Below are 24,019 nucleotides of genomic sequence, written 5' to 3' on the forward strand. Positions count from 1 at the left end.
AACCAAACTGCTCGTTTACCTTTACAGAGCTGCTTTTCCCAAGGGCTCCACTGGAGATGAGGGAGAGAAGCTGTGCCCTGTGAGGACAGATGGATGCAGAGCTGTCAGCTCACACAGGTGCTGCCAGCCCCTCCCATGGTTTTAGGGCCAGGTGGACAAAAAGGAGAGCTGAGAACACAAAAGTTTACTGAGACAAGAGCAGGTTTACCAATCTCACAGCCACACCAGGAAAGGGTTTGCCAAAGGATGCTCCTGCATCCAGGCTCACAACAGATCACTTCTTTCCTCAAGGGTATCCAGATCTCATTATACATAATCCCAGCTCTTCTCAAAATAAGGTTTTACCATATAAAAGAAAAAAAACACCAGGAAAAAAGGATCCTCCAGGTGAAAGGGGAGTAGGGAGTCCAGGTAAGACTCTCTTCCAGAGGGAAACAATCCAGCTACAGAGCCATGAACAGTTTAAGACAACAGGAGAGAACATGGATAACAGGGAACACGTGGGCCAGAGAAAAGGGGGGCTATGGCTAGAAATAAATTTAAAAGAGAAAAAGGCAGGAGAGTGGGACCAAAAAAGAAGCCCCACCAGGAGTGATGCAGAGCTGCCTTTCAGTGCTCCAGCCCTTGTGTTTTCTGGCCTTATTAGTGAAACACAAATAACCCAGCCTTCTCCGTAAGCAGCCAGATCCGGTGGAATTACATGTCTGAAAACTCTCAGTAAACAGAGGGAAAGCTGTGGAAACACAGCTTAAGGCAATGTGCATTAACAAGGGGGCCTTTATCACTCAACCTGGCACAGGGAAGCTGCTGGCCCTGGCTGGAGTCCGTGCAACTGGTATGTTCCATGGGCTGCAGGCTGGGGATGCCCCCAGCTCCAGACACGGATTCTGCCTCCTCGTGATGCAGGTGGGACCCACTGGAAACAGGCAGGGAGAGGGGATGCTGCTACCCATCACTGTCCCTTCACGGGGCTGGAGAAGGGATGGTGAGAGCAAAACATGCAGGAACCACCCTTCCCCTCAGTGCTGAGCATCTGCCTTCACCTCTGCATAAAATCCCTGCAGTGACACTGACATGTACCAGGTCAGGCACGGGAGAGAGGATTTCCTGCCGTGGGAGCACATCACCCACTGGAATGAGCAGCAGGCAAGAGCTGACCCCATTTCAGGGAGTTGATGGAAAATGCCAAAATCAAATCCAGCTCAGCCAGAAAGCAGGAGCTCAGCTACAGGAAAGAGGCAGAGAAATCGTCTGGCCAGACCAGAGGATCAGCATGCTCCCTTTCTGGCTGGAGGATCTAAGGATACAAAAGTATTTTCCAGACCAAAAACATACGCATTTATTTAAGATCTCCTGTTAAGGAGAGCCCTGCTCCTACAGGAACAAACTCCCACCTCTGCTGAAAAGCTGTTCCAAGCCTTTTGCAAGGAAACCTCAGGGCAGAGGGGTCTGCAGAGCATCTCCCCCTTTACCCACATCAGCATGGGTGAGGCAAATGCTCCTTGCACGCAGGATGAACAGAGGGCTCACAGTTTTTGGCCAAGATGGCCATGTCCAGGCACCCCCCCAAAGCAGAAACCCCCAATCCCCTCTCTCCCTCCTTTACTCACACCAAGGGTGGCAAAGCCACTGCAGCCTCCTGCTTCTGCAGTGTGCTCAAAATAAATTATTATACTCAGTCCAAATAAATTACTGTACTCAGCTGAGACATCTCAGCTCTTGTTTCCAAAGTATTCTTGACCAAAAAGAAAATAACTCAGAAAAATTCAGGTGGAGCTTTATTTATTTTTTTGCTAACCAAAGAAACTTTCCTTCTACTTAAACCTGCCTGATGACAGGAGGGGAGTTGGGGCTCCTGATGAAGAGCTACAATCCTCTCTGACAGTCAGAAAAGGAAAAATAAAGAGTCTTCAAATGCATTTCCTGAGCAGGGACCTGTAATGTGTGACCACAGAACCCCAGGATGGTTTGGGTTGGAAGGGACATTAATGATCATCTCATTCCACCCCTGCCACAGGCAGGGACACTTTCCACTAGCCCAGATTGCTCCAAGCCCCATCCAACCTGTCCTTGGACACTTCCAGGGATTCAGGGGCAGCCACAGCTTCTCTGGGCAACCTCAGGGTTGTGCCAGGGCCTCAGCACCCTCTGAACAAAGAATTTCTTCCTAACATCTCACTGAAACCTGCCCTGTCAGTATAATGACTGGATGGTTTAGTCCATGATGAGGACTCTGATACAGAAGGCTAGGAAAGGCAAGGCTTTGCTTTGAAATCTGGAGACTGAATATTCTTCCTACATTTGCCCTTCCAGCTGTACAGGTGCCTTTTGAAGCCACACTGAAAGACACCAGCACATTTCTCCATGCAGGTTCAGAGGCACCACCCCAGGGCTGTGCAGCACCGTGCCCACACCACACTTTGTGCTCACTGCAGCATTTCCCATTCAAAGACCTCAGAGTAAATCCATTCATCCTCCCAGTTCCTTTTACAGAGGGAGGAGAGGACCAAGAAAAAAACCTGGACTGAAGATGAAACCATCCCACCAGGATTGCCTTCAGCACAGACCCTACATGTTTTAAAATTTTTTTCCCCCAGACCTGCAGAGAAGAGTGTTTGCAACAAACCCTTTTTGCTCAGGAGTGAGGATGTACAGCCCATGCCACCATAGCCCTTACTTCCCTAAACACACCCCTAATGTGATTTAGTGTTTCCACCCTGCCAAAAGCACCTAAAGCCTGAGAGAAGAGGGGCTGCAGCATCCCTGCTCCCTCCCTGGCATGCAGGACACAGCAAGCCACTTGTCCTCTGGTCCCTGTGTAGGCTGACAGGGAGGAAAGGAAAACCCACAGTTACAAAACCTCCATCCTAAACAAGCAGAGAGATGTGGGATGGAAGCAGCTGTGCCCAGGCCGGGTGCACAAGAACCCCACAAGATGCCAAGAAGAAGATTTGGGACCCACCCACAAGTCAGCCTCAGGAGAGCACAACAAGAAGCAGCAGTGCTAAGAAAGGAGTGAAAACCACTGCACACATTCCCCAGTTTTACAAGCTTTCTCCAACTGCTAAAATAAAAAAAACCCTGAGCAAATTTAGCAAAACATGTCAACAAGTTCTATGTTATAGCCCAGACACACGTGTTCTTCTCAATAAATTACATTTTTAGAAACCTTCTTTTACAAAACCTGTTGGTGTTGGTGGGCCTTTTGTTTTCTTTTCTAGTTCCAAGTACTCACAAGCATCCTGAAGACTTAAAAAAAAAACCAAAAAAGCCATTTTTAGACTTGCATGTGCAGAGAAGACTAGGAGAGTGTCACCATGTGTCTGAGATGTTAAATCCTCCAAAACCATATGCTGATGATTGCTCTAACAAAAGAGACTGCAATGATAAAAGGAAGCCTTATGTTCAAGTACCCGTTAGTCGTGCAAGATTAGAAATTACCTCACAACCCAATCTTTATAAAAAGGCTTTAAAAGCACAGGATTTCTCCTTAATATGAAAGCAATGAACTGATAGCTACTCATTATTGAATTACTCATTCAGATTTAACAGCAGCACAAGTACAAAGCTTCTCATCTTCTGTGTCCTCTTGACAAACTACGGGGGAAGGACAAGAGGCAAATATTTCCCATGGGATTCACATGTAAACCCCACTCCCAGAATCACAGAATGGTTGGAAAACACCTCTGAGATCACTGAGCCCCACCTGTGACTGTCACCACCTCCTCAAGCAGATCAGAGCACCCAGTGCCACATCCAGTCATGATGTGAATGAACACTTCCAAGGATGGTGAACAGCTCCAGGGAGGCTGAAAACCTCCAGGGATGGGTTCCACAAAAACCTAGGCTGCCCTGCTGATTGTGAGGTCAAAGATTTATTGGCTGACCAATACAGCATATCCCCAGGGCAGGGGAAGCTTAATTATGGAAAATAATGGGCCACATATTAAACAACTAGTGCCAAAACTAGTGCTGATCAAACACAAAGGAGTGGGTGGACACCTCCATGCCCAAGACCAACGTGGCCAGACAAACCATCCCCTGAAATAGCTCCTTCCCAGCCTCCTCCTCCAACCCTGGCTTGGGTTTCAGCTCCAGCTGTTCCCTCACAAATTGCTCCTCCTTAAATAGTCTCCATTCCTCCTTCCTAGGGGAGGATTCACCCCACAGGATGACAGCAGGCTGCACTATCAGGAGAAAACTAAAATAGACTTTCACGAAGATTAACGTCCCACTAGCAGCTGTATTACAGTGAAATGCAACCACCTGGAGGGTTAATAAATATACAGATGGACTAATACAGAGACTGAAATTTATAAATAGACTGAACACTTCATTTCTGCAGCAAATTCCCCAGGAAGGAGGAAGGTGGGAGCACCCACAAAATAAGGAATACACCATCCAGGCAGAACAGCTGTGCACACCATGAAGCATCAGGAAGAAATTCCTCTGTGTGAGGGTGGGGAGGCCCTGGCACAGACTGCCCAGGGAAGCTGTGGCTTCCCCATCCCTGGAAGTGTTCCAGGCCCGACTGGATGGGGCTTGGAGCAACCTGGGGTAGTGGAAGGCATCCCTGGCCATGGCAGGGGGTGGGAATGAGATGAATTTTCAGGTCCCTTCCACCAAACCATTCCAGTAACTCTCCAGCTGCAGCATCAATGCTGTAGGAGTGTGAGGATACAGAAACAGGAAGGAGCTAACAATGTTCTCATCATTTACCATCCAATGCACAAAATTAGAGATAATAAAGCAAAGCAAACCTGAGATGCATTTTTGGGGCAGAAGGGACCAGAAGGCAGGTGCTTCAGTACCCTAAATGAGTGTCCTTGCACATCCCCAAAGTCTCTCCAAGCAGCTTCTGGAGAGGCGGCTGCTGCAGTCTGGCTGTCTGCAAGCAAGTGATGCAGATCAAGCACTCAGCAGCACTGCAAAACCAGCCATAAACACACCTGCCACCTGAACCTGGTAAATGGGAAAGAAAACTAACCTGGATATTGAGATTACTCTTGGAAAGACCAAGAAGAAACAGAAGAGACAGCAACGTGCTGCGGCGCAAGCAAGGATTTGTATCAATAAACTCAAGCTACGAGAATGAGTTTGTGCTCAAGTTGTGGCACACCACCAAAAAGACCAAGACTTCTCAGGAGAAGCAGAGTGCTCAGTGCAGGATCAGATACAGTTATCCCCACTGTTATCTGGCTGCACACACAGTCCCTCCATAGGATACCTGGTGGTGGGATGGGATAAATGGCAAAGGCATCCTTAGCAAGGTGAAAGCATTGCATCTATAAAACAACAGCCCCGTGAAACAGAGCAAACACACAGTGGGAAAAGCAGCTGGTGACATGAGGGGAAAAAAAGAGGGGAAAAAAAGCCCACTTCCTTGAGAGGATTTATTTTTAAGTGATGGTTGCTCAAGCCTACTCCGGGATTCAGTGCGTCAGGAGCAGCTCCCGTGCATGAGGATGAACGGTGACTCAGCAGGTAAGAGCTGTCAAAAACACGTCCAGAACTGAAATGATAAAATAAAAATCAGGAGGAAAAGCTATAAATACCTCGAGCAGTTTTGCTCTGTGCACTGGTTGGATGCCAGGGGAACCCCATTCCATGCCCAGCACCCACGGGGGTTCCCTCCTCTAAAGGCAGAGCCTCTGATGGGATCCCCGACCCCAGGAACCACTTTGGGATCTGTGTCTGCCCCAAATACCACGTGCCATGGGATCCCATCACCACGGAATTTCAGATGGGATGCTAAAGACAGCCTTGCAGCCCAAGGCACACCCCGCTCCAGCCTTCATTGCATGCTGCTCCAGAGAGGACAGGAGTGAGACTTTTTAATGCACATTCAGATGAAAAATACTTCTTTTTTTACACTGCCTTTTTATTTAAGTTTTAAATAAAAGTCAAAAAGCCCAGCCAACATGAAAGGCTGGATAAACACTCCTCCTTTCCCCAGCAGAAATTACAAAAATGCCTTTGAATTTGTTTTGGCAAGAAACAATGTTTTTTATGAAAGAGCTTCATTGAAAAGTCACAATTTGGAATGTATTAATCTATTCTACATTTTAAAAAAAGTTTTAATTACCACTTTAGGAGTATTTTGACATAGTTTATGGTTTGTTAGATTGTGCTGTGTGCTACAAATGCCAAACACACCTTTTGGAAGTGCCTTATTATTGTATTAATGCAAAATGTTGGGTTTGTGCTGCCGAGACTTGTGTCGGCAAATGAAAAATAATAAATTAATTCCATTTGGAGAAAATGCTGCCATTTATAACCCAGCAATTAAGAACAGATTTAATTTTAGATATTGCTGCACCCTTCAGCTTAGCAAGTTATTCAGTACCAACACTGGTACTATCAGTGTATGCTCAGTTCTTTAAAAAACAGACCCAGGCCAATTTCTCACCCCTTAAATTAGCGATGCTAGACATGAAAAGTTAATGCTGCTTTCCTCTCTCCTGCAAGCTGAAACATATGGATTCTGTTGGGGGAAAGAAAGAAAAAAAAGGCAGCACATGCTAGGATTTCTACTATAAGGGGCCAAATTTTGTCAGCCACAGGCACGTAAGGAGTTAACAAAAAACCCCAAACCTCAACGAATCGAAGCAGTGCTTGCAAACCAGGGAGTGCAGATATTTTGAGGGAGAGGAAAACAACCCAAATCCTGGCTCTGGAGAGATACCCAGAGCCTCATCTCCCTGCCCAGGGCCAGGCAGCGCTGCAGCAGGTAGGAGATGGAGAGAGGAAAAGCCTTTTTATTTGGCTGCGGCTGTGCCAGCGGGAAGGTGATGCCCAGGGAGGGCTGGTGCTGCGGGCAGGGCTCCAGCTGGCACCGAGGGGACGGGAGGCTGCTGGCTGCATCCCACGCAGGAACAGTCAGAGGGACCAGCACCTGCATCCCTGGCACTGATGGGGCAACCCCAGGAGTCCCTGGGAGCCAAAGGCTGGCAGGAAATGGGATCTCGGTGTCCTGGGTGGCTCCCAGCAGAAAACACTCGCTGTCACCAGCAGAGGAAAGCAGACTGTGGCCAAGGAAAGGGAAGGGAAATGGGAGCAAGGACATGGGAACTCCCCTTCCCCCACGTGTCCTTGCAGTGTCACCAGCTCCCAGGCACCTCCAGCAGCAGGAGACCACAATGTACGGAAAGAAGGGACACACACGGCTTGTGGCAGCAGTCCAGACTTGGAAAGCAGGATTAACACATGTGGGAAGGGACAAGGAGGGAAACAGCTCTCTGATGATGGCAGTGGGGCCCAGGGCATCCCCTGCAGCACTGAGGTGACACGGTGACACCTCTTTGCTGTTGTCACAGCAGCACAGCTGCCAGGACACGCTGGGGGATGCCCAAGGGTGGCCTGACCAAAGCCAGGTGTGTTTTTGTCACACGAACGCTGTGGGCTTGCTGCAGGAAAACGCTTTGGACTCCTTGTTACACAGGAGGCTACAACAGGCAGCACACCCAGAGCTGTGTGAAAACAGCCAAGTTTGGGGGTTTTTGACATCAAGATGATGAAGACGACACTCACCACAGTAATTCTTAATAGCGCAACAAAAAAGATTTTGTGAAGCACAAAGGGGATCACCCCCAAAAATCCCAGCACCAAACTGGGACAGAGCAGCAGAGCTCAGAGAAAAGCTTCCTGCATCCTTGGGACCCTGCCGTGGGTAAACCCAGATAAACCAAGTGAGAAACACTCAAAACCCCCAGAGGGGTTTGCCAGCCCCCAAAAGATCCAAGGGCACATTCACCACACCTCAACCTGCCACAAGCCCTCTTGGGGCACATGTGAAAGCAAGCAAAACTAAATTAAACCTTGGCTTTTATAGGGCTCCCCCTTCTCCTTGGACAAAAATAGGAAAAAAAAAAATCCCCAAGCACATATTTTTATTTATCAAGATTCCAGCAGTCTCTTTTCCTGCTACATCCCCCTCAAAGGCTGCACTGAGGAGGATTGCTGCACTAATTGTAAGTCTCTGGAGAAACAGGCTTTCCTCTGCTTTCACACTGGAATTAGTTACGCTCAGCCTGACCTTGCATTATTTTTAAGCTCTGCAACATTAAAAGAAAATTAGAGAGACTTGTTAAATCCCTTAAAAGGTAAAACAACCCTATTGCTCCGGGTTTACACACACAAAAAACCTCAAATCCAAACCAAAAACGAGCTCTTAAATTACAACTACCCCTTTAATGTGGTAGGATTTAGTCCTATATTTTAAATTCATTCATTTCTCGTTCACTCAATCACACCAGTTTTAATGAGCTCTCCCTACGAAAACTCCAACTACAAAGGATCACATTTGCTCTTGTTCCAGAGCTCCACACACCTCGAAAGGAAATCCTAAAGCATCCTGTTCTTCTAAGCAGCCAGATTACCAGCTTTTAATCCTCTCTGCCAGATGTATTTTTAATCTTTTCGCGTGTAATAAAGCAAATTAATGTAATTGTATGGGTAAACTGAATCAAAATAGGCACATAAGATTTAAAAAACCCCCTGAATTTGGTTATGTTTTGCAGATCTAGCAACTAACAGAGCTGGGAGCTGAATCAGCCCTGCAGGTGCTGGCAGAGGGAGAAGCTGCTGTGGGGTGAGTGAGGAGCTTTATCACCCCTTGCCACAAGTCATGGGCTTGTTTCTGCTCTGGGTACCACACCAGCTCCTGGATGAGCAACCACAGCATGGCTTGGGTTGGAAGGCACCTTAAAGACCAGCCAGATCCACTCCCTGCCAAGGGCAGGGACACCTTCCACTATCCCAGGTAGCTCCAAGCCCCATCCAGGTTGCTCATCCCTCCAAACTGACCCTGCTCTGGCTGTCTCAAGCCACCCTGTAACTCATCACGTGGGTTCTTTGCTGCCAGCAGGTTAGATGGGACATTGGGAATAAATTCTTGGCAGTGAGGTCTCAGCACAGGTTGCCCAGAGAAGCTGTGGCTGCCCTTCAGGTATCTTCTCACAGAAGCCACCCTGCTACCAAAGCTTTGCCAGGCAAACCCAACACAGCCCAGGGAAATGGATCCTGCAGCCAGTGAGGATTCTGCTGGTGCCCAGCAGGGTGTGGGCTGGACCCCAGCTATCACACACCGAGATTACTGACTGCTCAGGGCAGTGGCACAAGACACCAACTACTCCCACTTTAAAACCAGAAACCAACTGGTCACCAATGCTGGCATCCAGTGTGGCTTCAGGAGGGATTTAAAGAACTTGGGCTTCTTCATTCCCTAATCCCACACCATTCCCCACTACCAAGCAGGATCGATTTCTAACAATGCAAAAGCATCTGCGCACATTTTTGTAATTATTTCAGACCCAGCAGAGAGCACCCTCCCCTTTCTGTAGGGTTAATCTAAAGAACAGTTGCCAAAATGCTGAGAACACAGTGGAACAATAGTTCCTCTGATGAAATTCCTCCACTCCATAGAGAAACCAGTATCCTCCAGCTGCTGTGGCTTGTCCAGAGAGATCTCCGAGTGTTTACCGGCTCCCATAAATAACAGGGGGAAAAAAAAAAATTACAAACTCAAAGATTCGAGTGCAGCTTGCAAAAAATGACTGCAGAGCCCTGCCACCTAACCACAACACAAGTTTTATTAATGCAACATTTGCCTTGTGTGAAATATAAACCCGGGACATCAGTGGAGGGAGGGCAACGCCGGCCACCTGTCCCGGGGATAGAGACTCGCTAAACTTATCAGCACAGAGACCACTTCCAGCAGCTCCATCCCTTTAAATCCTCATTCTCAGTGGAATCTCTGATCAGTCATTTATAAAAGCTGGGAAGCCAGGCTGGACAGCTGAATTACAGCAGCTATTATCCACATATGCCTGAATACCAGCAGACACCTTTATTTATAAAGGCTCTCCGGCTGACCGAGATTTGACATCGGCTACAAAAAGCACTCAGCATCCAACTGGCTGCTCCAGAAGAATGTGAGGAGAGCCTGGCAAGCAGGGGCTAAGCAGACACCTTTGTACAGCTTCCCTGCTGCTGCCATGACTCCTAACCCAGCAGGATTAAGTAATTGATTTTCTGAGCAGACACAAGAAGTTGCACACCTTTGCCTCTTCTGCTATGGATTCAAATGCATTGTTTCCCCCTCATCCCTAATTCTAAAATATTTGGGGTATTTTATCAGGCCTATGCTCTCTCTTTTTAGGGTCTCTGCACTTTCCAAGATGCTGTTTGTTGCTTGTTCACCTTTGGGCTCATCCCCATCCCTTAGCTTTTTTCCCATGAAAATTGGGAACTTTGACAGGTAATATAAGGGCAAGGAGATGGGAAGGAAGAAGGTGATAAAAAAATCCCAGTTGCTCTCGGCAGATTTTCTTTAGCTCTCACAGTCTCACTGACAACCCTTGATAACAGAAGGTGACCAAAGTGTGAATTCTGCTTTGAACTGACAGAATTCCCAGGAGCAGCACATGCAAACACAGCCCAAGGGCTCAGCTGGGCCAAGGAAGGCTCTAAGTACCCACCACACCCCTGATCTACTGCAATAACCTGAAACAGGAGCTGGCACATCTGCCAGGACACAGAGAGTGGATCCAGTTCCCAACAGGGCTCCAAGGGCTGCCCTGACCCTGCCAGCACAGTCACTCTAAAGAAGGGATTTCCTTGCCTCCTTCCTCATTTCTTAAGCAAGGACCATTGAAAGCATCCTCCTTTGACCTCCAAAAGCATCCTTGTTCAGCCTGGAGAAGAGAAGGCTCCAGGGAGACCACAGAGACCCTTCCAGTGCCCACAATAGTTATGAGAGAGCTGGGGAGAGGCTTTGGAAAAGGGATGAAGTGGCAGGAGAAGGAGCAATGGTTTCTCACTGCCAGAGGGCAGGGATGGATGGGATTTTGGGAAGGAATTCCCAGTTGCGAGGGTGGTGAGGTCCTGATACAGGGTGCCCAGAGAAGCTGTGGCTGCCCCTGGATCCCTGGAAGTGTTCCAGACCAGGCTGGACAGGGCTTGGAGCAACCTGGGATAGTGGAAGGTGTCCCCGCCCATGCAATGGGTGGAACAAGGTGATCTTTAAGATCCCTTCCAACCCAAATAATTCTGGAAGTCTGTGATCCTTCCTGCTGCCAGCATCCATACCTCCCTCCCTCCCACTGCAGCCAAACCCCCAGCACCAGACTGAGCCTCAGCACAATTCCAGCTAAAATTCATCATAAAGATGATGAAAATTAGGGAGCTGAGAGCAGCAGGAACAGCCAAGTGACCTCGGGCATCCCTCACAGCACAACCTGGAGCTCTGGGGAGGTTTCCCCAAGGGGCTGCTGGAGATGGGATCCCCATGGTGCCACCCTCAAGCCCCCAGCAGCAGTGTCAGGATGGAGCTGTGTGCTGTCCCTGCACTGCAGAGTAAGTTGTTATGGTTACTGAATGGTTTGTTGGGCTTTTTTTTTCCCTCCTCTTCTAAAAAGAATTCTTATCAGTTTAACATAATACCACCAGTCAATAACAATTCTTATCTTAAAAGGTCACTCAGGTAGTTATAACTCAACATTTCATCTATGTTTGCATTATCTGGAGGGAAACAGCCAGGGGACTCTGTATTTTTTTTAATAATCCACTTCTTTGCAACTGTAAGATTTTAGAAAAACCCTCCCAGAACCAAGCTGACCCTGTGGCAACTTGAGTACACTGGGGAACAGTCAGAAAAAAGGTAGAAAAATCACATTGATGTTTGTTGCATGAGAAACAAGAGGAATATCTCAACAGGAAAACTGAAAAGCAGGAAAATGTATGGACATAGACTGCAGCTGCTGCAAAAACACACATGTTCTGCTTGTAAATGTCAGATAGCCAAGTTTCACCACAACAAAAGTTGTGGGTTTTCCCCTCCACATTTCTCTCCCCAATTTCTTCCTTCTTCAATTCCCATTGCTGATGGGGAACAGAGAAAAGAGGACAACAGGAAAAACCTAACAAGAACTGATCTGTGATGCTCAGGGTTAAAAACACAGGAAAAAAATAAAGAAATGCAGCAGCATGGAAAGTGGGTTTTAAGATGCTTCTGGCTAAACCTGGTTAAACCCTGTTTTATCCACCCACTCAATTTCTTCTTATAACAACAATTAAAACTCCAAACACAACACATGCCCATTCCCCACCAAGCAGCAGCACAGCCAAGGAGCAGGAGAACTAACTGGTTAAAAGAAAGGCAGGTTTGTGGCTAGCCTGAAACAAGTTTTATTTTAAAAAAAGGCAATCTGGAATTAATTATTAGTGAGGATCGGTAACAGAAGAGAAGCTTTTTGAAGCACCCCACGCTTCTAAAGCGGGGCAGCCTTGGTTGAGAGCAAAGAGTGGAGCAGAGCTGCTGAATCCTGCAGAGGACAGTCACAATATTAACATTATTTTAAGTAAAATAACATCTCCAGGCATGATAGCTCAAGAAGCTGGGCCACATCCAGCTCCTGCAAGTAAAAGGGAAGGCTTGCAGGGGCTGTGAAAGGAGCTGGCTCAGCCCTTGGTGCAACAGAGCTATCACTGTGTCATCCATTTGTGTTTTCCACCTTGGACAGCCCCTTGTCCACAACATAAAATGACCCTGGATTTGTGGTAGCATCTTTCTCTGCCCCGTGGATTATTCTGACAGAATACAACAAAGTCTTTGCACTGCAGCTCAAGCACTGCAAACACCCTGAGAAGTCTGCCAAGGGCAGCAGCCAGGGTTAATGGTAGAGAAATACATGACTCAGAGAGCAGAAATCTACAGGCATCACCAGCAAGCTCCAGACAGGAGTGCTGAGCCCAGGAAGCCTCAGCTGAGGTGCTGCAGCACACGCCTGCACAGGGCACATCAGAGAAACCAGGCTGAAATGGAGACACCTTCACCAAAACCCCTGACACAGCCATGCCATGGAGTCACTGTGTGTAAATACACCCATAAAACCCCACACTGAATGGGGCATGGTGGGTGAGCCTGTCTGGAAAACCCTTCACTTACAGCTCCTCCTGCATGGAGAGCCAAAAGAGGTTCATGCACTCACACAGCCAGCTCCTGCCAGGTACAAAATAAAGTACTGTCTCAAGCTGCATCAAGAGAAATATAGGTTGGATGTTAGGAAAAAGTATTTTTACAGAAAGAGTGATAAAGTTCTGGAATGGCTGCCCGGGGAGGTGCTGCAGTCACCATCCCTGGTGTGTTTAACAAAGCCTGGATGTGGCACTGGGGGCCAGGGTTGGGGTGAGCTGTTGGGACGGGGTTGGACTCAATGATCTCTAAGGTCTCTTCCAACCCAGGGATTCTGTGAATTCTGTGAAACTGTGTTTCTGTCTCTGCAGCTGGCCCACTCACCCTGACCAGGCTCATTTTCTGCTCAGCACCTAGAACCAGAGCAAACCAAGTTTCAGGGCTGTCCTGCTATGGATGAGACCATCCCATGGTCTGCTCCATCAGAGAAAGTCCAGCTGGCAATCCCCCTGTGCCAGAAACACAACTCCCTCTGCCCACAAAACCCCTTCCAAAGAACAGCCTTCCCCACCAGAGAATCCCAGCCTTGTTTTGATGAGATCCTGCCCTTCCACTTAATGCATCTGCTGCGGAAGAGGAAGTCGGGAACGGATCTGCTCACTCCAACCTCAACTTTATTTGTAATTACTGGGCCAAGATGGAAAGCCACTGCCTTGGCTGTTTGCCATTGCCCAGCTCACACTCAGCGATGACCTCTGCAAATCTCTGTGTCTCCTCCTAGGACCTGAGCACTGGAAAGATAAACACACCATTTTTGAAGGGAAAAGGGATGGACATGCAAGCCTGGGGATCCCTTGCATCAGACCTGCAGCCTCGTTTAGATCCCTCAGCAGCTCTTACGTAACCAAGAGTCAGTAAATAGTAATGGTCTTGTTTGTTGGTGAAAATAGGAAATGCAAAGGGCACATGCACAGGCAGATTTGCACAAACACACAGCTCACGTGAGGGCTCATCCCACCACTCTTGGGGCGTTTCTGCAGGCAAAAAGGGCTTCAAATCCAAGGACTTGTGCTTTGTGAGGGCTCCTGCACTCAGCTGGCACCGTGCAAGAAGTGAGGAGGAAACCAGGACTATCAGGTGGGAGCCCCAAAACACAGCACAGCAGCACAGCAGCTTCTCCCCTCTCTGATGAACACAACCCCAGGGCTGGGGTGCACTGGCAGTGCCAGGGGTGCCCTTTCTCCCAGCAGTTATCTGTGGTAACACTAGACACGAGCTCGACGCTGGAGCGCTAAAGCACTGACGGATGTATCCTAAAATAAAGCTGGAGTTCACACTAATTACTATTTCAGTTACACTGATTGCAAACACAACTCCCAGCTCGGTAAGAAGTGGCTCTCACAGGCCACAAATGAAAACAAGGTGGTCTTTTTTGATGGAGCATGAGAAAAAGAAAGGGCAAAGCTTGAGAAATTGTAGGGAGATGGGAATTTCCACCGTGATCCACAACCTCCAACTGCTTCAGGGGAACTCTGTGGGAAAATTCAGCTGGAGCATCAACTGGCCTAATTGCAAATGTATAATTGGTGAAATGGGCATGCAACTTTGCTCAGATTTTGAGTTCTAGCACGCCAAAGGATGCAACTGTGCAGAGGATCATCCACCAGCGGCAGTGTGAGCTACGGGCAGAGCGCTTTCCCCACTCATCCATTTAATCTCGTTTGCAGATAAGTGTATTCACAAACTAGATTATTTTAATTGATGGCTCTACAGCTGGTTCCTATTCAGCTCTTGATCTAAAGCTGTCCTCGACCTCTCCCATCAATCTATATCCTGATAGTGATGCTCTGTGTGCTTCCTCTCCTTCACCAACATCCTCCCTGCACCCACTGTGGTAGGAGAGAAAGAACTCCAGCTCTGCTGCTTTCCCAAGCACAAATATAAGATATGTGCAGAGTAGGAATCAAGGAACAAGCTGGTCCAGGCAGAGAATTCCAGCTCAGGTCTGTGATGATGCAGGAAATGCTTCCCTGCCTCTTTCACATGCACTCCAACAGTGGGGTTTTTCCCAGCTGAAGTCAGTGAGGAAATTAACCCTTAGGCTAATTTGAGGAATTAACAATGAGAGCATCAGGCTACTCACTGTACTACCTGAGAAAATGGTTAAAAGGACACTGAAAAGTATGGAAAGGTCTCTGGGAGAAGGCAGCCCACCCATGAGAAACCCTCTTGCACCATACTGTGCTCCAGGCAGCAAAACAGGCTGTTACCATTAGTTAACATTTTCCTTCCCACTTTAAGCATTAATGCCTAAAAATTACCACCCTGGCAAGCTCTGCCACCCCCAATCCAAAAGACCTGGCCCTCATTAGCTCTGCCAGTGGAGGAGACTTTGTCATTCATGCTGGCAAAATTCTGGGAGCAGGCACAGGAGTATCTCCTTACTCCTCTTACTGCAAGGGACACATGCCAGGAACAACAAGGGAGGGAATTTTTAAGCAAATAGGAGAAAATACAGAAGAGCAAAGTGCAAGCCCAGAAGAGTCTCCTGTAGGTCCCAGCACTGGGGTGATTGGGACAGCAAAGGGGAACCTTTGTAATGCCACACCACAGACCTTCCTGCAGCCTGCAGTGCTTCCCACAGCCACTCTGGAAAGCATCCCTAAAAATAAAAATAGCTTTGAATCACAAGAGAACACTGGGTGTGTAGCCTGGCTCAAAGCCCCTGGCTAACACCACTCTGTACTTCTGTACCCCTACCCTTGGTATTTCCCCAAAATCCCAGCAGTGATAGCTTTTAGCACTCAGGTTTGCAAGCAAAACCCGTGGCAGCAGGTCAAGCACAGGCAGGCAGGTCAAAGCAAGTGTCTGCTCAGCAGATCTGAGGCTTGCCCAGGTCACCCAGAGAAGCTGGGGCTGTCCCATCCCTGGGAGTGCTCAAGGCCAGGCTGGATGGAACTCTGATCAGCCTGGTCTGATGGAAGCCTGGTTTGAGGAGTTTCAACAAGATGAGCTTTCAGGTCCCTTCCAACGCTTCTGAGATTGTGATCTCTCCATTTAGGAGTCTCAGCTCCTAATTTTTAACGAGCAGAGCCAGCAGGGCTGCTCACATCCCTCTCCAGGGAGAGACAAATATGTGGAATGACCACACAATGCCAGTGTCCAGCCCTGCACTTAGAACTCCCCATCACATCCAGTAAGCACAGGCTAAGCTCCTCACCCCAATCCTCCTCCTGGCCCCCTCCAGTCCCACTGTGTGACAGCCCAGCAATGCCCTCACACAGCCCAAGGACATTTAAACCAGAGCTCAGCATTGCAATGCAACTGTAAGCCAAGAAAAAAATTTTAAGACATGGGAAACACCCTCAAACTGGGCCCTGGATGATTTGCCATCAGTGGGGGTCACTGGGGATGAACTACAAAATTTGCACAGTGCAGGGGTAGCAGCTTCCTGATGGGCTGGGAGACTGTGGCTGGGGTGGCAGCAACAGATGCAGGGCTGGAGCCACAGGGCTGGAGCCACAGCACTCCTATTATATAAGCAGCAAGGTCTGCAGGAATATGTAATACCTTTTAATAGACCAGCTGGTACAGCTGGGAAAAAACCCACAAGCACACAAGCCTTCCTTTGAGCTGGTGCACCTTCATGCTTGGCCATTTTTTCCAGCTGCATCACTTAGTCTATTAAAAGACATTATGGCTCCCTGCAACCCTTGTTTCTTCCTTTGGCCAGTCCTTCCCAGGATGAGGAATCTAGGTCATCCTGATGCTCCCCTTGTGATACCTGACAGCCTGCTGAAATGAAATAAAGATTTTGGTCCTAACATATGGAGCAGTTAATGTCCTGTGTACAGGCCAGAGAAAGCGTGTTGTCCTTTAAGGCCAAGAGCTTAAAGCTGTCACTGCTTCCATCAGTGCACGTGGGTGTTTGGACACCTGGAGGACCTACAGGAGTCTTTGGACACTTCTGTCAACCTTGCAGGAATGAGGAAGCCAGGGCTGGTGGAGTGGGATGTGGAATTGTTTTGGGGAAAAAAGCACAGAGGCATGCTGGAATGGATAAAAGCAGATTCTGCACTCAATGCCCAAAGCCTACGGACCATGTTGCATGGACACAGCCCCCACATCTCCTCACGGGTCTGCAGCCCACAGAGCAGCCATAGCCAGCACCCCTGGGTGCCCCAGGAGGAGCACAGCTCCCATTCCCACCAGGGCTCACCCCACTCCTGCCTGACCTTTCCTGGCAGCTTACAGGAGGTCGCCGCGTCCTGACGGCTCCGAGCAGCTGGGACTGAAGCTGCCCAGCAAGGCCAGGCTGGAAGGAAGGAAGGAAGTTATAGCAGGCTTTTAAATAGTGCTATGCAATACCTGAAACTTCTATTTCTGTGCACAGATAATATGGTTTCCATATTCTCCTCCTTCTCAGCAGACCAAGCCGTTCACGCTCCAGCTGAAGCAGCAACAAGCCAAACTCTTCACCAGTTTAAACCATTAAAGCTCAGTGAAGCCACTGGGTAGGATGGTCCCAAGCTGTACATTTCACCTAATGAAGTATCTACAGATGTCCTTCCATGTTTGCTCCCCCACTCCTATTTTCCCTTTATAAGCAAGCAATGGATTGCAGGTGGTGTTGCAGTCCCCACACCTCCGTGTGCCCCCAGACACAAATGCAGCTTTCTGCAAGACATCTGAGGTTGGCAACAAGGTTAGATCCACCCCTCCAGGCTTAGGTAGGGAACCAGAGAACCAGGAGGATCCTCAGGGCTTCCTGAGGGTCATACACAGCTGTACACAGCAGAGCCAGTGGGGTTTGCAGTACTGAAGCCAGCTTTGAATGAAGCCAGCTTGGCTGTCATTATGAAAATACCCTCACACTTGGAAAAAACCACCAAGATAGAACTCCACCAAACTAAATATATTTCTCCTCTGCTGCAATTAACCATTTAAAAAATTTTCCTCCTTGAGTTTTCCCATCACATGTGCCATTTAACAGACATCTCATCTTGAGTCTACCAGCCAAAAAACAACCTGGACACCTCTGCTGAAATGGGTTTTCCTCCACACCTGGTGCACACACCTGGACTCAGCCCAGCACCACCAGTCAGAGGGGATCTCTGAGCTCTGGTCTCCCTTTGGGACCGTTCCTGATCTCTGCTGTTGGTGATAATATTCCCAAGGATGGTGCTCATCCACCACAGACCACAGCAGGGCTGCCACCTCCTCCTAAGGACCATCACACCTAGGAGTAACATTCCAGTTTTCCCACCTCTCCGGGGTTGGGACAAGCAACAAGTTCTGCACACATGAAACAACTCAATTCTCATGAGGACCAGAGTGATTCCAACACCTGCTCCAGGACATGAGCCCAGCACATGACATTCAGCTGGTAACACCCCTTCCCAGACAGTGGATTTCACGGAAAGGGAACATCCCCTGCCTCACAGCCCCCACCAGTGATACCAATGGGACACCTACAAGCAGGGAGCCACTATTTCCAAGTCAGCAAACACCAGGAAAATGTACCAGGAGCCACCTCAGGCTCCAGCCTGGGAAGGAATCGAGCCCAAATAAATTAGTAATGCAAGCACCAGGATTCAAAGAGTAACGAGTAGTGCAAGGTTTGATGACAACGCTGCTGTTCAGGACTTGGTGTGATTCCATTGCCAGGAAGTGACAAGTGCCAGACTGCCAAACAGGCGTGGAAGAGGAGTGATTTAAGGAATACAGGTGGTTTTAGGAAGGCAGCACTAACACAGGAGACTAAAAGCTATTTCCTAACTGAGCCTGGTTACAAATCTCAGCTAACCTTCCCTGCACTGCAAGATGACTGCCTGGAAAAGTGCACGTCCTGCTCTGCAGGATGCATGGATACGTCCATCCCATGGGAAAGCCATACAGAGGGAACGCTGGGTGAGAAAGAGGAACTCAACAGATCCAAGTTTTGGCATCGGAGTTACGAATGCCCTGGAGGAAGAGATCATTTTTGGAAAGCACGCCAGGGAGAGCTCAGGCAGCTCCACCAACGCAGCAAGGGCCAGGCAGGAGGCTGGATGCCAAGCCCTGCACGCAGGAGAAATCCTCGCGCCAAGCAAGGTCAACGGGATTACAGGGGCAAGCAGGGATTGCTGGCACGAGTGGAGATGGGAAGGGCCCAACCCTGCTCTGCACCCAGGCTTACACTGAGAAAATGCCACCACACAGGCGGCCCTACGTGACTCTGTGTCCAGGACCACTTCAGAGCCCTGTTTTCCTTCACAATTCGCCTTTCCCGATGACGGGAGGCAAATCACCCCCCTCCAATTCCCTGGCCGACCGAGGGGACACAGCTACTGCCAAACCCACAGCCGGAACGAAAAGCTGAGATGCTGATTAAAAAAAAAATAAAAAAAATTAAAAATACATTGCTCACATCAACTCGCTGAGGGAATCGCAGCAAAGCTGCGCTGAAGCTGGCACGGGAAGCTGCAGATTTATCCAGGAGCAGCCGAGTTTGGAGAACGTGTTCCCTCCCGGGTCCCCCCCGGGGCCTCCCCACCCAAAGGGATGGATGAGGTTCATCCCTTCAGCTGTTTATAAAAGCAGCAGCAGTGCGCCCAGACGCACTCGGCAGCATTCCTCCCTCTCATTCCTGCGAGCTATATAAGGGAACGGCCAATTCCAGCCTCGCTCCCCCGTAGGCAGCCCCGATCCCTTTGCGCCGGAGCAGCTCCAGGCTCGCCTTCCTGCAGAAGGACTTAAATCCGTCCTCGGTGGAACACGGCGCTGCGCTGGACCTTGTCATCAAATGGCAGCACAGGCAGCTGCCAAATCCTGCCGGCTCGGTGCTCTAATAGGGAACAGCTGGAGAAGGACCCTGCATTCCTCCCGCCCCGTCCACACCGGGGGCTCTGTTCGGGATCCGGCCGCAAGGTTTCCATCCGCCACGGAACGCAGCCGGCCGCTCCCCGGCGCTGCTCTGCCCAAAACCCGGGAGCTTCCACCCCCTGCGATTTTGGTGCTGAGGAATGAGGGGGTTGCTTTGCTTTTTATGGGTTGCGGGATTTTTTTTTTTTTGGTTTGGGATTTTTTTTTTTTTTTTTTTGAGAGGTGTTGGAGAAACAGAACTGCGCAACTAAATGAGATTTTTGCCTTCCCTGCTGACTCTCTGCGTTACAAAAACTCTACTTTAAGCAACTTGCATCCCTGTGTACATCCACACTTAGGAACAGACACATCTGTAACACACCCCCATAAATAAATACGGGAACACACGGCGCAATTCGCACGGCGCTTGTGAATTCCCATCCTGTTCCAACTCCCATTTACTTTGGAGGAGTTGAGCAACTTGCAATGGCCAATAAATGAAAGAAAAATACACTCTGGGTATCCACGCACATTTGCTGTCCTGCACCCTGCATGCTCAGTAACATGAAACAGTCCACTCATATTTTCTCAGAGCTCTGCTGAAACACAAGGGGGTATTCAGAGCCGCAGGAAAAAAATGCGTCCAAACAGGATCTGAATGATGAAATAGGAATTGCCACATTTAACAGGAAAAAAAAAAAAAATAGGATAACCCAGTTGCCCAGACCTTTATACAATAACAGTTCGTCTGAGGTAGCGATGGGCTGCTTCTGCATGTTGCAGAGCAAAGCAAGCCACGTTGCCCAAAAGAAGCCTAGAAAATCCAGACTCTACGTGACCTGACTTACTTATTTCACAGGAAACTGCATGGAAGGAGGAAGGGGGGGCACGGGGGGGAAAGGAAAAAAAAAAAAAAACCCCACCAATCATTCATGCTACCGTAGTTACACCACGCCATGGAGCGGAGTAGTTTGCTGTGAAAAACCAAACTGAAATAAGCCAAACCCCGTTCGGAAAATAAAACGCGAGCAAGAGAAGCCGAGCTGGAGGAGCCCCCGGCTCCCCAAACCGCACCCGTTTCTTGGGTGTATTTTTTTTTTTTTTTTAAATTTTCGACGGCATTAGCGCCTGAGAAAGCTCGCAGCGAACGCCAGCACTCACCGGGGTTGTTGGCCTCCCCTTCGAGGATGTGGAGCTCGGTGCAGTCTGCCAGGGAATGCTCGAGGCAGAGCTGGAGGAAGCGAGCCTGGGTCCGGCTGACGCGTTTGAGCAGGGAGAGCAGCGCAACAGTCTGCTCGCACTCGTTCCAGCCCTTGAACCACCCGGCCAGCACGCCAACCTGGTCTCGGAACATCATGGTGAGCCGGAGGGACAGCTCTGCGGGGAGAGAATAAATAACCGGGACAGCCTCCCTGCCCCGGCGCCGCTGCCGCCACCGTGCTCGGGTCAGGGGTATTAAAAATAAAAATAATAATAATATTGATAAAAAAAAAAAAAATTCTCCTTTGCGACGCGAAGGGCGGGTTTGGTTTCTGGACGCAGCTCTCGGCCTGGGCTGGGTTTTGCTCCCTCTCTTCTGGCTTCGGTGCAGCGCTGGATTCCTGGAGGGAGGGAGCGAGGGAGGGAAGGAGGGAGGTGGTGGGGCCGAAGAAAAAAAAAAAAAAAAAAAGCCAAAAAAAAGGAAAATCCCCTCGTCAGGGCTGCAGCCAGTGAGGGGAACGACCTCCTCCCGGCGGGGGCTTCACACCTGGAACAGAGAGAGGAGGGGGCGTCAGGGGGGCTGCAGGAGGACGAGGAGGATGGAGAGGAAGGCTCGCACTCAGCCCGCTGCCTTCCTCCCACTCCTCACCCAACGCGCATTCCCCCCCCGTCAGCGCGATCCCCCCACATCCAGCACCGCCATTTGGGATGGGGAGGGGGGAGCACCCAGCACAATTCCCCCCCCCCAAAAAAAAAAGTTCTCCCCCGCACACGCACTCCGTATAAAAACACACTCACCTGACTCATACCGGCCCCGGCGATCGGGGGAGGAGGGGGGCGGCGCGGCGTTTTAAGGTGGCCGTGCCATGTCCATGGGATGAAGGGGGGGGAAATGAGGGAAGGAGGCGGGAAAAGGGAAAAGGGAAAAGAGGGGAAGGGGGGGGGGNAAAGGGGGGGAGGGGGGGGGGGGGGCGCGCGCGCGCGCTCCGCGGCGCGAGACTGAGCCCGGCCGCGCGCCGGGCCCCCGCTCCCCCATGTCGCTCATTTGCATACGGGTGACGTCATCGGCGGGTGGGCGGGGCCGAGCCGCGCGGCGCAGGGGGGAGCCCGAGGGGGACGCGCGTCCCCCGTGTGTCCCCTCTGTCCCCCCCCCTCTCTCTCTGCCACTCCCCCCGGGAATGTTGGGCGCTCCTCCCGCACAGGGAATGCTGGAAAAACACACTCCGGATCCCCTCCCCGCGCCGCAGCCGGCCCGCGGAGCTCCCGCTGGAGGAAACCACCCTCTAGTGGGCTGTGGGGTAATGGCAGGGGGGGATGTTTTTTGGGGGGAAAAAGCGCAGCTTTGGGCTCTGGTAAATGTGGCCTCGTCCCCTAATGGTAATTTTTAAAACTTTTTTTTTTTTTTCCCAGAGTTTTGCATATATGTGTTAAATATACATGGTTTTAACCCCATCAAGCGCCAAGTGTGCAGGGACAGGATTTGTGTTTGGGTTGTCATTTCCTGTGTAGATTTTATTTCCCTTTCCCATTTCTCATTTATTTCCTTTCTCTTTTTTTTGTTTTTCATTTATTTCCATTCAGTGATTAGGGGTGAGTGACACAGGCGTATACAAGAAGGGAAATGGGGGAGAAAAAACCCTAAGCACAAGTGTTTGCAAGAAGGCATCGAATACTGAACGTAATCAAACATTTTATAAAGCAAAAATAAAGGTGTCAAGTGATTTTATCTGTGGGCTTTCTATTTGTGGGACTCTCTGTCAGTTTTAAGCCATTTCTTCTTGTCTTGTCACTCCAGGCTGTTGTCCAAAGTGCGTCTCCAGCTCTCTCAGAGCCCCTTTAGGAGTCCCCAAAATATCTGATTCATGCTCCAGAACAAGTGACACTGGTACCTCTGCTCAGGTTAGTGGTGGAGTCCCCATCCCTGGAGGGATTTCAAAGCCACATGGATGTGGCACTTGGGGACAGGGGTCACTGTTGGCCTTGGTAGTGCTGGTTGGACTTGATCTCAGAGGGCTTTTCCAACCCTAACAATTCTATGATTCCATGATTTTACCTTTGCAGCGTCTCCCTGTTCTCATCACTTTGAGGACAGGGAAGCTCAGAGTTGGGAGACATGCCCAGTTGTCAGGATGTGGTCTGGGAGGGAGACACGATGGGATCATGGCAAAGGGGGGACTGAACCCCTCCACCAGTGAGTCACAGAATCACAGATCTTCAATCTCATTTCATTCCAACCCCCTGCCATGGGCAGGAACACCTTCCACTGTCCCAGCTTGCTCCAAGCCCTGTCCAACCTGGCCTTGGGCACTTCCAGGGATCCAGAGGCAGCCACAGCTTCTCTGGGCACCCTGTGCCAGGGCCTCCCCACCCTCCCAGGGAAGAATTCCTTCCCAATATCCCATTTACCCCTGCCCTCTGGCAGTGGGACTCATTCCCCCTTGTCCCATGTCCCTCTTCAGCTTTCTTGGAGCTGCTTTAGAAATCCATCCCCTACAAGTGTCTGTGTGCTCTGGTGGGGGCTGGAGAAAGGAAAACTCCATGTTTGTGCATCCTTTGGTTGCTTTTAAAGCTACACATGTCTAATCTGCCCCTTTTGGGGGAAAAATAGTAGTGGGGAAACAAAGGCCACCCAAAATCACCAGGAACACCTGGTCCCCTGTGCTGGAGCATCAGTCCCACTGCAGGATGAAGAGATGAGGATCACCAGGTAGACATCAAGTGCAAATGCTCCATCTCACCACACTTGGAGTTCGCTTTTAGCTCTCAGTCTGTCTGGTGACTAATTAAACAAACGGGACTTCCCTGCCAACAAACCCCGGCCATCTGCCTCGTCCTCCGGCTCCATCCCAACGAGTGCTCCACCAAGGAGCCCCTTTCCCCTCACCGAAGTGCTGAGAGCCCTCCCTCAGTCGGGGTGTGCTTTGGGATGGCCGTGGAGCCGCGAGGATGCACCATCTGCCGCGCCGGGTGCGCGTCTCGCGCGGGAGCGCGGAGCGAGGCTCCCGCGGCACGAGGAGCTCCGGGTGGGAACGCTCACACCCCGCTAATTTAAGGGTTGCCAAG

At 49.8% G+C, this 24,019-nt stretch overlaps 1 protein-coding gene across 5 annotated transcripts in view; it reads right to left on the reverse strand.

Annotated features, from left to right (window-relative positions):
- The window catches only part of SAMD4A (sterile alpha motif domain containing 4A), a 96,494-nt gene extending 74,598 nt beyond the window's left edge, over positions 1 to 21,896 (reverse strand). For all 5 annotated transcript variants that reach the window (XR_005953282.1, XM_041413059.1, XM_041413042.1 and 2 more), the window contains exons 1-2: positions 21,755 to 21,896; positions 20,918 to 21,503 (exon numbers count right to left, since the gene is read on the reverse strand). Coding sequence is in view for 4 of the 5 variants with exons in the window: in XM_041413059.1 (XP_041268993.1) it covers positions 20,918 to 21,113 (196 nt within the window). In the remaining variant the exon portion in view is untranslated. The remainder of the gene's footprint in view (positions 1 to 20,917; positions 21,504 to 21,754) is intronic.
- Positions 21,897 to 24,019: the final 2,123 nt, after the last annotated feature.

The sequence above is a fragment of the Onychostruthus taczanowskii genome, unplaced genomic scaffold (assembly GCF_017590055.1).
Source record: "Onychostruthus taczanowskii isolate IOZ18803 unplaced genomic scaffold, ASM1759005v1 scaffold103, whole genome shotgun sequence".
Classification (NCBI taxonomy): Eukaryota; Metazoa; Chordata; class Aves; order Passeriformes; family Passeridae; genus Onychostruthus; species Onychostruthus taczanowskii.